General features: G+C 43.9%; 1 protein-coding gene across 1 annotated transcript; it reads right to left on the bottom strand.

Annotated features, from left to right (window-relative positions):
- Positions 1–7,498: 7,498 nt before the first annotated feature.
- Positions 7,499–13,528, bottom strand: LOC100157667 (integrator complex subunit 6-like). Its single transcript, XM_085006709.1, has 5 exons — positions 13,206–13,528; positions 11,445–11,547; positions 8,918–9,292; positions 8,457–8,550; positions 7,499–7,791 (listed from the first exon to the last, which is right to left on the bottom strand). Exons 1-5 carry the CDS (start codon positions 13,437–13,439, stop codon positions 7,692–7,694), a joined length of 906 nt encoding a protein of 301 aa, XP_084862835.1. The 5' UTR covers positions 13,440–13,528; the 3' UTR covers positions 7,499–7,691.
- Between the last annotated feature and the right edge of the window lie 936 nt (positions 13,529–14,464).

Below are 14,464 nucleotides of genomic sequence, written 5' to 3'. Positions count from 1 at the left end.
GGTGAATCTTTCATGATTTGTTCCTATGCAATACTATTTCTACTAATTTATAGAAATGAATTTGTAAATGCTTACATATAAATATTATATTATGTATAAAGATTGATAAAATTAAAAAATCACAAATCGAATGCTCAACAACACAGAAGTGGTTAAAAATCCCATATATAGCTATATGATCAAATATTTTGCGACTACTAAAAGACAAGTTTTATTTATTTAGTCTTTTTTGCCTTTTCTAGGGCCACTTCCTGCGGCATATGGAGGTTCCCAGGCTAGGAGTCTAATCCGAGCTGTAGCCGCCGGCCTAAGCCAGAGCCACAGCAACGCCAGATCTGAGCCGCGTGCCACGTCTGCGACCTACACCACAGCTCACGGCAATGCTGGATCCTTAACCCACTGAGAAAGGCCAGGGATCAAACCCACAACCTCATGGTTCCTAGTCGGATTCGTTAACCACTGCGTCACGACGGGAACTCCAAAGACAAGTTTTAGAATGACATTTATTAACTAGAGAAAAGGCTTCTGACATAAATTAGAAAAAAATGCAGCAAACTCTTATATAGTATAATCTCAATTTGAGGCAAAAAGTATATATTTGCACATTAAAAAAAACAAAACTGATAAAAGCCCAGAAATTCCACTCCTAGGTATATCCAAAAGAACCAAAAATTAATTTGAAAAGATACATGTACGTGGTATTCATAGTAGGATAATTTACAACTGCCAAGGTATGGAAGCAACACAAGTGTCCATCAACAGATGACTGGATAAAGCAAATGCTACATATATATATATGGATGGATGGACTTTCAGGGTATTATGCTAAGTGAAATAAGTCAGAGAAAGACAAATACTGTATGAGATCACATATGGGGAATCTAAAAAGTACAACAAACTAGTGACTATAACAACAACAAAAAGAGACTCATTGATATAGAATACAAACCAGTGGTCAACAGTGGGTAGAGAAAAGAGCAGAGTAGCAATACAGGGGTAGGAGGTTAAGAGGTACCAACTATTATGTATAAAATAAACTACAAGGATATATTGTACAACACAGGGAATATAGCCAATATGCTATAATAACTATAAATCCAGTATGACCTTTAAAAATTGTGAATGACGACTGTATACCTATTAACTTATATAATATTGTACAACTATACTTCAACGTGAAAAAGGAAAAAAAAGGAGCAGAGGTTAAAAAAAAAACCGCTAAAAGATAACAAGGTGTGAGATGTTATATTATTTTCTGTCCATAATTACCAAGTTTACTTTTTTTTCTCAATAGGAAAACGTTTTATTTTAAAGATCGGTAAAATTATGTAACTAAAAGAAAAAGGAAAAAACAAACAAACAGAAATCTAGGCAAAGTACCTCACTACCCTAGGGCTGAGACGGAGCAGACAATTAACACCACAAATATGAGTTAGAGAACCCAACGACGCCGTCCCCCCCAAAGCTGAAACAGACCCCACCAAGAAGAATCGGCCTCCTAAGGTGGACACAGAACCCAAAGGAGAGTCCCCAGCCACCACTAAGCTAGAGGACCCAACAACGAGGAGCCACTCCTACACAAGCGAGGCAAATGCCCAAGAAAACGGCCTCACCTCGGGCTAAGAAAGAGCACTCGAGACAGAATCTCTGCTTTGGACAGGGGCCAACTCTCCAAGGAACAGTCTCAGCTGGCCCTGATCGCAGAGGGAACTCCAAGAAAGAGCTCAACCCTCCCCGCCCGTGCTGAGAAGGCACCCAGGGTACATTTCTCTCTCCAGATGGCTGAGCCGGAGCCCCCATGGAAGCAGTCCACCCCAGTCTCAGAGCATCCTAGGAACAGCACCCTCCTCGGTTGTGACAGCAGCCATGCTAAGTCCTCACAGGGCAAGGCCAGCGCTCCCACAGAGTCCCCACCAGCACGAGCGGATCACAAACAAAAGCCGCCCCATCAGAGCAGAGCCAGAGGGTCCAAGGACAAGCGCCCTGTAAGCTGAACTGGGCATCCGAGGAGAGGCTCTCGGAGGTGGAGGCAGAACGCCGTCCCCAAGGCGAGAGGGACCCGCAACCCTGGGGTAACACACCCGAAAAACGTCCCCTCTCAGGGCTGGGACAGACCTCAAGAAGCACCTCTGTCCCCGAGCCTGCGATGAGCCCCCACAGAAGCATCCCCTTACCAGCCTAGGGAGAACCACACGGGAACCCTCCCAGACCTGAGCTGGGGCACCAGGGGCGACCTGTCCCCCACACGACACGGCCGAGCTATGGCGCCCGAGGATCGGACTCCCCGAGCAGTGACCAGCCCCCGAGGCAGCGTCTCCCTAGAGCTGAGGGATCCCCCAGAAAGGGCTGCACCTGGGACAGAGAAACCCTGGGCAGAGGGAGCCCCCCACCCCACCCCGCCCAGGGAAAAGAAGCCTGACCTTACCTGGAGGAGCCTGGAGGCAACCTACAAAATAACGGTAAACGCGTTGGGCCTCACACGTGGAACTTTCTGGAATATGCCCTGGGACGTTGCCAGAAATACGCCCTCTAGGGTGCCTGGGAGGGAACTACACCAGGAAGTGTCTCACCAGAAGCTGATGTGTTGCTGCCAAGAGGGCCTGAGGGAAGCAACAGGGGCACCCACGCGGCTGTCACGTGCCCTTCACCACGCGGCTGTCACGTGCCCTTCACCATGCGGCTGTCACGTGCCCTTCACCACGCGGCTGTCACGTGCCCTTTACAGCGGCCAGGCACTGGAGACACTGCAGCCTAGAGGGGCCGCGGCCCCAGGCCACGCCCAGAACCCCGGGACCAGCTTCCCCCTGCACAGCCTCTGGCGCCCTCTACAGGCCGCCGTCGGTGTTCACAGCCCGCAGAAACAAAACAAAGGAACCAGAACCACTTGCACAGATCAGGCCAAAAGGGTGACTTTGGAGATGAGAGGGAAGAAATCAACACTGGGACACTATTATTTGAACAGAAAAGGGGAAAGGCTATGTGATCCTCCTCATTGATGCAGAAAACGTCTTGATAAAATGCAGGAATTATTCATGAGGGATAATTAAAATGATTTGTTAAGACAGGAGTCTACCAGAAATCGACTATGCACATTATTCCTAGTAGAGACGCGTTAGGAGTAGTCCAGGTAGAATCAAAGCAAGACAAGATTACCACTGTTTCCCTTTCTATATAATACAGCGTATATTTGTATGTATATATGAAATAGAGTTTTAACTAAAGAACAACCCCCCCTTGGCTAAGAAGGCAGCTGAAAGCCTTTCCAGCTATGCTCCTCGCTATACCACCCTTCTTGTAATAATGTAACAACTGTGTGCCCTCTGTCCAAGCCAGCAGCCCTGCTAATCATGTACCCAGCACTGCTTATCAGTTCCACTTCTGTAACCTTGCTTGCTCAGTTTCTTAGGGAGGAACACTGTCTGCTTGGGGATGGGGGAGGTCCAGGATGCTTACATGGGAAAATCAAGACCTTGCAGTGTATAAAAGTTACTGAGAACAAAGACCTGGTGCTCAGACTCTGGAGGTGACTCCTCCGAGCCCACACCGGTGCTGAATAAACCTTGCTTTTCCATATCTCTGAGTGCTGTTTGTCTCCTTCCATTGCCACGTTTTTTTCGGTTTCCGCAGCATATACACAACATATTTATATAAATCTATAGGATTCCTGACTTGTACCTTCACGTAGTGAACAGGACTGTTCCCACAAGGTGAGCTCTCAGACTGATTATGGACAAGCCCTGAGAATAGCAGTGACAACACCAGATTCTTAGCCCACCGAGCCACCAGGGAACTCCCAAAGTTTGTGTGTGTGTGTGTGTGTGTGTGTGTGTGTGTGTGTGTGTGTAATATAGCCTTTCTTTTTCACTGAAGTATAGTCGATTTACAATATTATGCTAGTTTCAGCGAAGTGATTCAGTTATACATACATATATTTATTCTTTTCCAGATTCTTTTCCGTTATAGGTTGTTATAAGACATTGAGTACAAGCTGTCTGGTTAGCTCAGTTGGTTAGAATGTGGTGATAATAACAAGATATTGAAAATGGTTCCCTGTGCTATACAATAAGTACTTGTTGTTTATCTACTTTACATATAGTACTATGTATACATTAATCCCAAAATCCTAATTTTTCCCCTCCTCCCTCCCTTTCCCCTTTGGTAACCACGACTTTGTTTATTGTATATGTGAGTCTATTTCTGTTTCGTAAATAAGTTTATTTGTATCATACTTTAGATTCCACATATAAGCGGTATCATACGGTATTTGTCTTTCTCTTTCTTACTTCACTTAGTATGAGAATCTCTAGTTGCATCCATGTTGCTCCAAATGGCATTATTTCATTCTTTTTTATGGCTGAGTAATATTCCATTGTATATATGTACCACATCTTTATCCATTCCTCTGTTGATGGACATTTAGGTTCTCTCAATGTCTTGGCTACTATAAACAGTGCTGCTATGAACATTGGGATGCATATATCTTTTAAAATTAGTGTTTTCATTTTTTTCCTGCTATATACCCAGGAGTGGAATTGCTGGATCGCATGGTAGTTCTATTTTTTTTTAATTGATTGATTTTTTTCTTTTTCTTTTTTTAAATTACAGTTGATTTAAAATGTTCTGTCTCTACTCAGCCATAAAAAAGGATGACATAATGCCATTTGCAGCAACATGGATGGAACTAGAGAATCTCATCCTGAGTGAAATGAGCCAGAAAGACAAAGGCAAATACCATATGATATCACTTATAACTGGAATCTAATATCCAGCACAAATGAACATCTCCTCAGAAAAGAAAATCATGGACTTGGAGAAGAGACTTGTGGTTGCCTGATGGGAGGGGGAGGGAGTGGGAGGGATCGGGAGCCTGGGCTTATCAGACACAACCTAGAATAGATTTACAAGGAGATCCTGCTGAATAGCATTGAGAACTATGTCTAGATACTCATGTTGCAACAGAAGAAAGGGTGGGGGAAAAAACTGTAATTGCAATGTATACATGTAAGGATAACCTGACCCCCTTGCTGTACAGTGGGAAAAAAAAATCTATTTAAAAGAAAAAAAGGAGTTCCCGTCGTGGCACAGTGGTTAACGAATCCGACTAGGAACCATGAGGTTGTGGGTTCGGTCCCTGCCCTTGCTCAGTGGGTTGACGATCCGGCGTTGCCGTGAGCTGTGGTGTAGGTTGCAGACGCGGCTCGGATCCCAAGTTGCTGTGGCTCTGGCGTAGGCTGGTGGCTACAGCTCCGATTCGACCTCTAGCCTGGGAACCTCCATATGCCGCAGGAGCGGCCCAAGAAATGGCAAAAAGACAAAAAATAAAATAAAATAAAATAAAATAAAATGTTCTGTCTTTAAAAATTGGAATTCCCGTCATGGCTCAGAGGAAACGAATATGACTAGCATCCATGAGGACACAGGTTCATTCCTGGCCTTGCTCAGTGGGTTAAGGATCCAGCGTTGCTGATCCAGCTATGGCTTGGATCTGATGTTGCTGTTGCTGCGGCTGTGATGAAGGCCAGCAACTACAGCTCCGATTCAACCCCTAACCTTGGAACCTCCATATGCCATGGGCGCAGCCTTAAAAAGATAAAACAAAATAAAATGTTCTGTCAATTTCTGCTGTACAGCAAAGTCACCCAGTTATACATATATATACATTCTTTTTCTCATATGTTCTGTCATGTTCTATCCCAAGTGACTGGATAGAGTTCCCTATGCTATACAGCAGGACCTCATTGCTTATCCTTTCTAAATGTAATGGCTTGCATCTACTAACCCCAAACTCCCAGTCCATCCCTCCTCCCTCCCCCTCCCCTTGGCCGACCACAAGTCTGTTCTCTCTGTCCCTGACTCTGTTTCTGTTCTCTAGATACGTTCACTTGTGCCATATTTTAGATTCCACATATAAGTGATATCATATGGTTTTTGTCTTTCTCTTTCTGACTTACTTCACTTAATATGAGAGTCTCTAGTTCCATCCATGTTTCTTCAAATGGCATTATTTTATTATTTTTTATGGCTGAGTAGTATTCCATTGTGTATATTGAAAACTTTTTTTAAATTAAAATAAAACCACTAATAAAACTACTAATCTGATGAATAAGGTATCCACTACCTACATATAAATCCATCACTTTCCTCAGTATTTGTGTCGTACTCAGTGGGCTCAAGGCCAAAGTGGCCAAAGTGGCAGGGATGGAGATTACGTCAGAAGTAATTACTTCTAGAAAGCAGTACTTGCTATATATCAGTATCCAACATAGTTTGTTTCTTTTCTCCCATAATCAGGACTCGCAGGTCTTGAAATCAAGGGGTGAAAAAACAAATGGAGTTTCTATCATGGCGCAGTGGAAATGAATCTGACTAGGAACCATGAAGTTGCAGGTTCGATCCCTGGCCTCACTCAGTGGGTTGGAGATCCGGCATTGCTGTGAGCTGTGGTGCAAGTCGCAGACGAGGCTCAGATCTGGTGTTGCTGTGGCTCTGGCACTGCTGTGGCTGTGGTGTAGGCCGGCAGCTGCAGCTCTGATTCAGCTCCTCGCCTGGGAGCCTCCATATGCCGCAGGTGCGGCCCTAAAAAAACACACAAAAAACAAAAAAATCAAGGGGTGGAAATGGATGTGTCTCCTCTCACTACTTATCCCTAAAATGCTTCCCATCCCTATTTCTTCAAGTTTTACTGAACTAGAGATCTTAGTTCCAAAGGGAGAAATGTTCTCATCAAGGAACACAATAGAGATGCCATTGAAATGGAATTGAAACTGCCATTTTGGTCCTTTCATCCTTCTCAATGGAGAGATGAAGAAAGGAGTCCCATACGGGCTGGAGTGATGGAACCTGACAGTCAAAGGGAATTTGGGTTCCCACTACCCAAGGGGCTAAGAAGGAGCATATCCAGCATGGCTAGAGAGCTTACTACTCTCATGCCTCCTGATTCAAGTTTGTGGAAAATTACAACCCATTAAAGGCAAGACATCTAAAGGCGCAGACTCCTCAGCAATTAAGGTCTGATCATCCTATATGGCAAAGAACCATGTCTCAGGGCAAAGGGAATAAGACATGGGTAGTGGGAGTTCCCATTGTGGCGCAGTGATTAACGAATCCAACTGGGAAACATGAGGTTGCAGGTTCGATCCCTGGCCTTGCTCAGTGGGTTAAGGATCCGGCATTGCCGTGAGCTGTGGTGTAGGTTGCAAACACGGCTTGGATCCCGCGTTGCTGTGGCTCTGGTGTAGGCCAGTGGCTACAGCTCTGATTCGACCCCTAGCCTGGGAACCTCCACATGCTGCGGGTGTGGCCCTAAAAAGACAAAAGACCAAAAAAAAAAAAAAAAAGAAAGAAAGAAAGAAAGAAATGGGTAGTGAAAGAAGGCAGTTATAAATGCCAGCTACCACCATGTGACCTGCTGATGGACTGTAATATTACTTAGCTTGATGAGCTAATAACATCCACCTCCTCAGGTAAGAGAACAAACAAAGAAACAAAAAAGCTGTACTTTTACTGGAAATTCTTAGGGCAAAACCCCAGCTTTTACTGACAGAGAATTATAAAATTGAAAGGTTCCACTGCTCTTTCTTCTTAGCAATTCTCTTGACTACAACATCTTAGGAAGCTTCAGCAACATCTCGTTCCATCATGTGGCATGATAAATGTGTCCTTGTTTCTCATTGGTCTTTGCAAGAATACAATTATCTGCTTTTCTTGTGATCAACTTTGTGGCAAAGGTGAGCAGATTCTAATTTTTCTAGGACCTTCTCAAGTTGCTGAATTAAGACTCTTTTTTTAAACCTAAAAATAAAGAGGCATTTGATTAACCAGAAGATGTCTAAAGCATCTACGATGTGTAAGACATAGCAGTGGATACAAAATAGAGCTTTTAATCTACATGGGATTAGAAAGTATATCCTAATGGAAAGATATGGTTTAGCAAAATGCCAAGAGTGTCATGTGAGGGCTCAGGCTCATCCCAGACTAAGCTGAGCTTAGAGGCCTCCATGAGATTGAAAGAATGTTAGACTAAAATAATATCAATCTAAAAGTCTACGAAGTAGCATGAGCTGTAATTGAGGGCCAGGGGTTGGAGAAAACAAGGCAAGGTTTGTTCCTGCCTTTGTTCAGCATTGGGAACAACTGCATTTTAAAATATTAGAGAGTTCTGGAGTTCCCACTGTGGCTCCGGTTAACGAACCCGACTAGCATCCATGAGAACGCAGGTTCCCTCCCTGGCCTCTCTCAGTGGGTTAAGGATCCGGTATTGCCATGAGCTGTGGTGTAGGTCACAGATGTGGCTCAGATCCTGCATTGCTGTGGCTGTGGCATAGGCCGGCGGCTACAGCTCTGATTGGACCCCTAGCCTAGGAACCTCCATATGCTGTGAGTGTGGCCCTAAAAAGACAAAAAAAAAAAAAGACCAAAAGACCAAAAAAAATTAGAGAGTTCTTTTTCACACTCACCTTGCGGCTTCCTTGATGGTAAATTCAACATATTGTTTCTTGACTGCAAGAGAGCCTTGTACTTCTTCAAGCAAAGTGAAAATTCTTTCATACTCTGAAGATATTTAAAAAAAAATCAGTATTTCTAAAGAGATGAGGATTGTATAGAACTCAATCTTAGTGCATCTGCTACGTCAGTAACGATTCTTTACGGATGAGAACATTACATAGCGTTTGCTTTTTGAATGCTTAAACAACAATGCCTGCATATTTCTACAAGGAAATTACTGTAAATATTAAGCAAGCAAAATTAAAAAGGTTAAGAGGTGTATTTAGACATATTAACGAAAAATGATCCTAAATTATGTAACAACCCAACTCAGCCAAAGGATGAGTTCAAGAGGTAGGCTCAATTTAATCTAAACCACAAAATAAGAGAGACTTCCCATGGTTTTATTAATAAACATTCTTTCACTACTTACTTCGCCCAAACTTCCGAACTTCCTTCATTAATTGATATTTTATATCACTGTTAATTTTTTGTGCCATGGCAGGACTTATTTGCAATGTATGTGGCACAGTTCCTGTCGCAGACACTGCGCTGACTTTTGGGCCACCTACGGAGACACTGAGGTTTCTGCTTCCTCTTTTAAGTGCATTACTCCCAGGTTTGTGAATTCGGTGATCTTCTCTGAGACTAGCAAAGTCATCAGGCAGAGAATCCAACTGATCAGGCGGAACAGTGTCTCCTGCCACATTCATAAGTCCTGGCACAGCCGATTTTGACAAGAAACCACCAGGTGGGGGTTGATTATCTTCCATCCTCTTGTCATGGACATTGTGAGTGACCACAGCATCTGGGAACCAAATGAAGAGATTGAGCTGTGAGTTAGATTCATTTTATCACCCCCACAGTGGCATCCCTGTGCTTGGCAATTTTGAAGAAAATTATTTCATAAAGTGGAAGGATGTACCAAGTGGAAATATCGATCCCACAAATAGAAAAGAGCATGCAATAAGCCACCTTTTCTCTCGTGGCCCTATCGATGACGGCAGAAACGTGGTTGGACAGTCCGGCTAGGAAGCAGACATTCACGGGCTCCCAACGCTCCTGATTCACTGTCTCCTCAACGCCCTTCACAAGCGGAAAAGCTGAGAGTCTCCTTGATGTCAACGTGTCTGACAGTCACACTCCATCGCCAGAGTCCCTGTCAGCCCGGGGGCCTCTCCCGCATCTTTCCTGGCGCAGAAAAGCGCACTTCCTGGTGCTCCGGCCCTGGCACCTCTCCTCCAGGGGCTCATCCTCCTCCGGGCCGGGCACCGTGCCAGGAGCTGCGGGGCGGCAGCCGGCAGGACACACAGAAGCAGCCCTTGCCCTGGGGGGACGTTCATTCTCACGGGGACGCCAGGCAGCAAGTGTCCCGTGACCCAAGCCCGCAATTCCAGCCTGGGTTCGTTCGTCTGAGGGAAGAAGCACGCGGGGCCGGGGGACAGAGGGCAGGACGCGGGCCTCGGTGGACCACGAGGGCGGCCAGCGCCCTCTGAGGACGTGTCCTGTGGGCAGAGCCTGGAGCGGGGAGAGCCGGCCTGGGCCCAGGCAGAGGAAGAGGTCCGGGCTGCGGGAAAGGCCAGCGTGGGAGCCCAGGAGTGGAGGAGCCGGGATCAGAGAGCCAAGGACAGGGGCCGAGAGAGCAAGGGGGACTCGTGCTAGGAGAGGGTGGAGGGGCCAGGGCGAGCAGAGCTGGTAGACTGTAGTCAGGAGTTCAGACTCTGTCCTGAGTGCCTGGGGAAGGTGACGGTGGGCTTGCAGGATGGACATGGTGCCATCTGATTCCCGTGCTGACATGACTGCTCTGGCTATGCGACAGAAAATGGGTTCGATGAGAAGATGGGGTGCAGGGAGATCAGATAAGAAGCCACTGCAGTAGCCTGGGGGCAGGTGCTGGCAGCAAAGACTAGCGGAATGGAGAGCAGTGGTGGGATGCGGGACTTATATTGGGCATCAAGTTGCCTGGACTTGCCAAGGGGTGGGAAGTCAGAGAATAATCAAAGAATAATAAGAGAAAGCATGAGTGGCTCTGAGTGTTTTAGCCTGAACTACTGGGTAGATAAAAGTAACAAGTGTGCGCAGGTGTTAGGCAATGACTTTCAAAAATGGAGTGTGGCCAACTTTTCCTCACTCTGGTTCAGTGACTTCACATTGGAAGTTGACCCAGGCTATAGTTGGACCACTTATACTATGGATATGTACAAACTAACTATTGGGGCTCCTAAACCTCCTTATACCTCCCATATCTGTGGACAGCAGGTAGTTACACTTTTATGTTTATGTGAGTCTGAAGTTCAGGAGCAAGTTGTGGTCTAGAGGCATAAAGGTGAGTGTTCTTAGAGTGGGAATCATATTTAAAGCTGTAGGACTGCATGTGACCCCCTAGAGAGATACTGGATTGAAGAGAAAGGGGTTTAAGATCCATCTTTGGGTCCCTGCAATACTTAAAGGTGGGAAAGAAGAGAAAAAATTAGAAAAGGGAGAAAGAAAATATCATTAATAAGGGAGCAAGGAATCTGGGAAAATGTGCTATCTGAGACCCTAAAAGTTTTCCATGGAAGAAGGAGTGAACAACTGTATCATATACTGCTGAGGAATTAATACCAAAGTGCAGCCGACACTAGTGGCCTTGATGCTAACTGTTTTATTGGCATACAGTAGGCTGGAGCCAGACTACACTGGGTTAGAGCATGAGCAGGGTGGGAAGACAGGCAGAATGTGAGCAGACCCATCCTCTTGTTGAACCCGTCACCTCCTTCTGCCTCAGGAACCTGCTCCATCTTTCTAATTCTTGAAGCCACTCAGAAGCCTTGCACCTAAATAAAGCCTTGCCCCTCTACTTGAAAACATGCTCATATCTGTCCAGCCTTCAAGGACATAACTATCAACTTCCTCGGACATGGCTTAGCCCTAGAGATGGGGTCCCCCCTCTTCCTGTTTGCTTAGCCACAGTGACATACTTTGCCTTCTCTTAGATGATGAGTGGCTCTTGGACTTTCCAGAATGTTTCATTTGTTTTTGAAGGCCTGCTGCGAATGGACCTGCTTCATCATTCTTTGTTTGCTGAAAAACATCAGTGGACATATTCCGTTAAAGACAAAATTCAATCACTGGAAAATTACTGTCTTCATATGGCCATGCATTTTATATCATTAAAAAAGCTTTCATCATGGACCAAAGATTTACCATCGCTCAACACACACTCTGTTTTCAGAAAACACATCCGATTTTAATCTAGTCTAAGTGAAATAAGGAGAAGGTAAAATACAAAGTGTTGTACAAACCCAAACATGGTACAACCCTGATTACTAAGAATGCTGCAGAATGAGTGCTTCTCATTAACCAAAGTGATAAACACACCGGGGTCTCTTTGGAAAAATACACACCATTTTGCTCCAGCCCTTGTTAAGGGAGGAAATAGCTTTTTTTTTTTTCGTCATTTTGTCCTTTAATCATATTAACATACTGATTAACACTTTATTAAGTGATACATGTCAATAGTGAAAGGTAGAAGAGATTGAAAATACACATCTCCCCACCCCTAACCTTATGGAGATTCAAATATGTCACCTTTGGAGGTGGGCAGGTGTAGGCACTGCTTTTCAGTGTTGGCGGCAGATAAAACATGAAATTGAAGGGTATAATAGATTAGTGCAGAGTTGTTTTCATTAAAGAATAACCCAAGAATATGTCTCTGCATTATATGAATAATTTTGTCATAAAAATTTTTCCAAACAGTTTGCATTTCCCATAAAAGAAGAGCCCAGAATAGGTGAAAACATTTTCATTGAACATTTATTCTACACCAGGTACTGGGTTTTTTTTGTGGGTTTTTTGTTTGTTTGTTTGTTTGTTTGTTTGTCTTTTTGTCTTTTCTTGGGCCGCTCCTGCAGCACATGGAGGTTCCCAGGCTAGGGGTCTAATGGGAGCTGTAGCTGCCGGCCTACACCACAGCCACAGCAACACTGGATCCTTAACCTACTGAGCAAGGCCAGGAATCGAACCTGCAACCTCATAGTTCCTAGTCGGATTTGTTAACCACTGCGCCACCACAGGAACTCCACCAGGTACTGTTTAAAACACTTTACAGGTGTTACTCAAGACTTCACCAAGACCTATGAGTTAGGTATGATTATTATCTCCATTGCTGAAAATAAGGAAACCAAGGCATTGAAAATTAAGAAAAATGGCAATTAATTGAAGCACTTGGGGATAAAGTGGAATGACTTTTGGTCTAGTTTTGTTACAGAAGAGATGGTTGCATGTCCTGTGCCTTTATTTCTTTTTGTTAAAGGACAGAGAGTAATACTTATCTACAGAACAGTTGTGAGCACTGAATGTGATCACTTAGAACACCAGACCCTAGTCCAATAAATAACAACGATTATTTCTGTTCAGCCAACACTTTTTTGGATCAGGAGACGTCCACTTTCTGTTTACACAAGAATCCCCGGGTCATGTTTTATTTAAAAAAAAAATAGAAGCATAAGATTTTTCCTTTGAAGAAGAAAATAATTATACTATAAATATCTCAGTTTACCATGATGGAAAATAATATAAGAAAGGGAATGTATATGTATGTATGAATGGGTCACTTTGCTGTACAGCAGAAATTGGCACAACATTGTAGATCAACTATTATCTATATATATATAAACAATTTTAAAAATATTAAAAGAAGAATATCATAAATTGGGTAGAAATGGAAATAGTTACCCTACCTTCTTAGCACTTTTAGACAGATAGCTAAAAGTATAAACCCTTTGAGTTTGACCTGGATTCATCTCTTGCGGTGGAGAAGCCAATGTCCGCAGGTATTCCTCATAGTTAACTATTTGCGTGAGCAGAGCACGCTGCTGGCAAAGTGGAAGATCACTGGAAAAGACACTGCTACTGTAGCGCTCAAACGTACGGTCCTCTAAGGAGGACATGTTCATAGTCTGTCTTGGCAACATGTACCATGGCACTCAACAGAGTTTAGAATCTCACATCTAGGATCTAGAGCATGTTCTAAGATCTAGAATCAACTCCCTTGCTGAAACTTTCCCCATTCTGTGGGTTGTTTTTTCATTTTGTTTACAGTTTCCTTTGCTGTGCAAAAGCTTTTAAGTTTAATTAGGTACTATTTATTTATTTTTGGTTTGTTTTTGTTTTTGTTTTCGTTTTTGCCATTTATTGGGCCCCTCTCGCGGCATATGGAGGTTCCCAGGCTAGGGGCTGAATCGGAGCTGTAGCCACCGGCCTACGCCAGAGCCACAGCAACACGGGATCCGTTCCGCATCTGCGACCTACACCACAGCTCACGGCAACGCCGAATTGTTAACCCACTGAGCAAGGGCAGGGATCGAACCCGCAACCTCATGGTTCCTAGTCGGATTTGTTAACCACTGTGCCAGGATGGGAACTCCTATTTTTGGTTTTATTTTCATTACTCTAGGAGGTGGATCCAAAAAGATATTGCTGGGATTTATGTCAAAGTGTGTTCTGCCTGTTTTCCTCTAAGAGTTTTATAGTATCCGGTCTAACATTTAGCTCTTTAATCCATTTATTTTTGCGTATAGTGTTAGATGTACATGTAGCCTTTACATGTAGCTGTCTAGTTTCCCCAGCACCACTTATTGAAGAGACTGTCTTCTCTCCATTGCATATTCAGGATCTTTACTCAATATTCTGTAATAACCAATATGTGAAAAGAATCTGAAAAAGAATGGATATATGTATATGTATCACTGAATCACTTTGCTATATACCTGAAATGAACAGACATTGTAAATCAATTATACTCCAATATAAAATAAAAACTAAATTTAAAAAAGAGGGTAGTGTGTGTGCTGATTAAAGCACACACACACACACACACACACACACACACACACACCCTTGAGCTTGAGCAAAATAAACTTGGATCTGGGTAGATGTGGGCACTCAGAAAAAGTGGACATTCTAAATGCTAAAGTATTACAAAATAACCTACTCACAC

This window comes from Sus scrofa, chromosome X (genome assembly GCF_054392235.1).
Source record: "Sus scrofa isolate SSC_HxYL_T2T_F1_AM1 chromosome X, Sscrofa_HxYL_maternal_Yorkshire_Landrace_v2.0, whole genome shotgun sequence".
Lineage (NCBI taxonomy): Eukaryota > Metazoa > Chordata > Mammalia > Artiodactyla > Suidae > Sus > Sus scrofa.
This window is presented reverse-complemented; position numbering and strand designations above follow the sequence as displayed.

Bases quoted from the DNA above. Each gene is read 5' to 3' on its own strand.
- LOC100157667 (XM_085006709.1), bottom strand. From the start codon at position 13,439: ATGTTGCCAAGACAGACTATGAACATGTCCTCCTTAGAGGACCGTACG. The intron at 11,548-13,205 runs GTAGGGTAACTA...GATGTTTTTCAG, and splicing joins TGTCTAAAAGTGCTAAGAAG to CAAACAAAGAATGATGAAGC. The intron at 9,293-11,444 runs GTATGTCACTGT...TTTGGTTCCCAG, and splicing joins ATCATCTAAGAGAAGGCAAA to ATGCTGTGGTCACTCACAAT.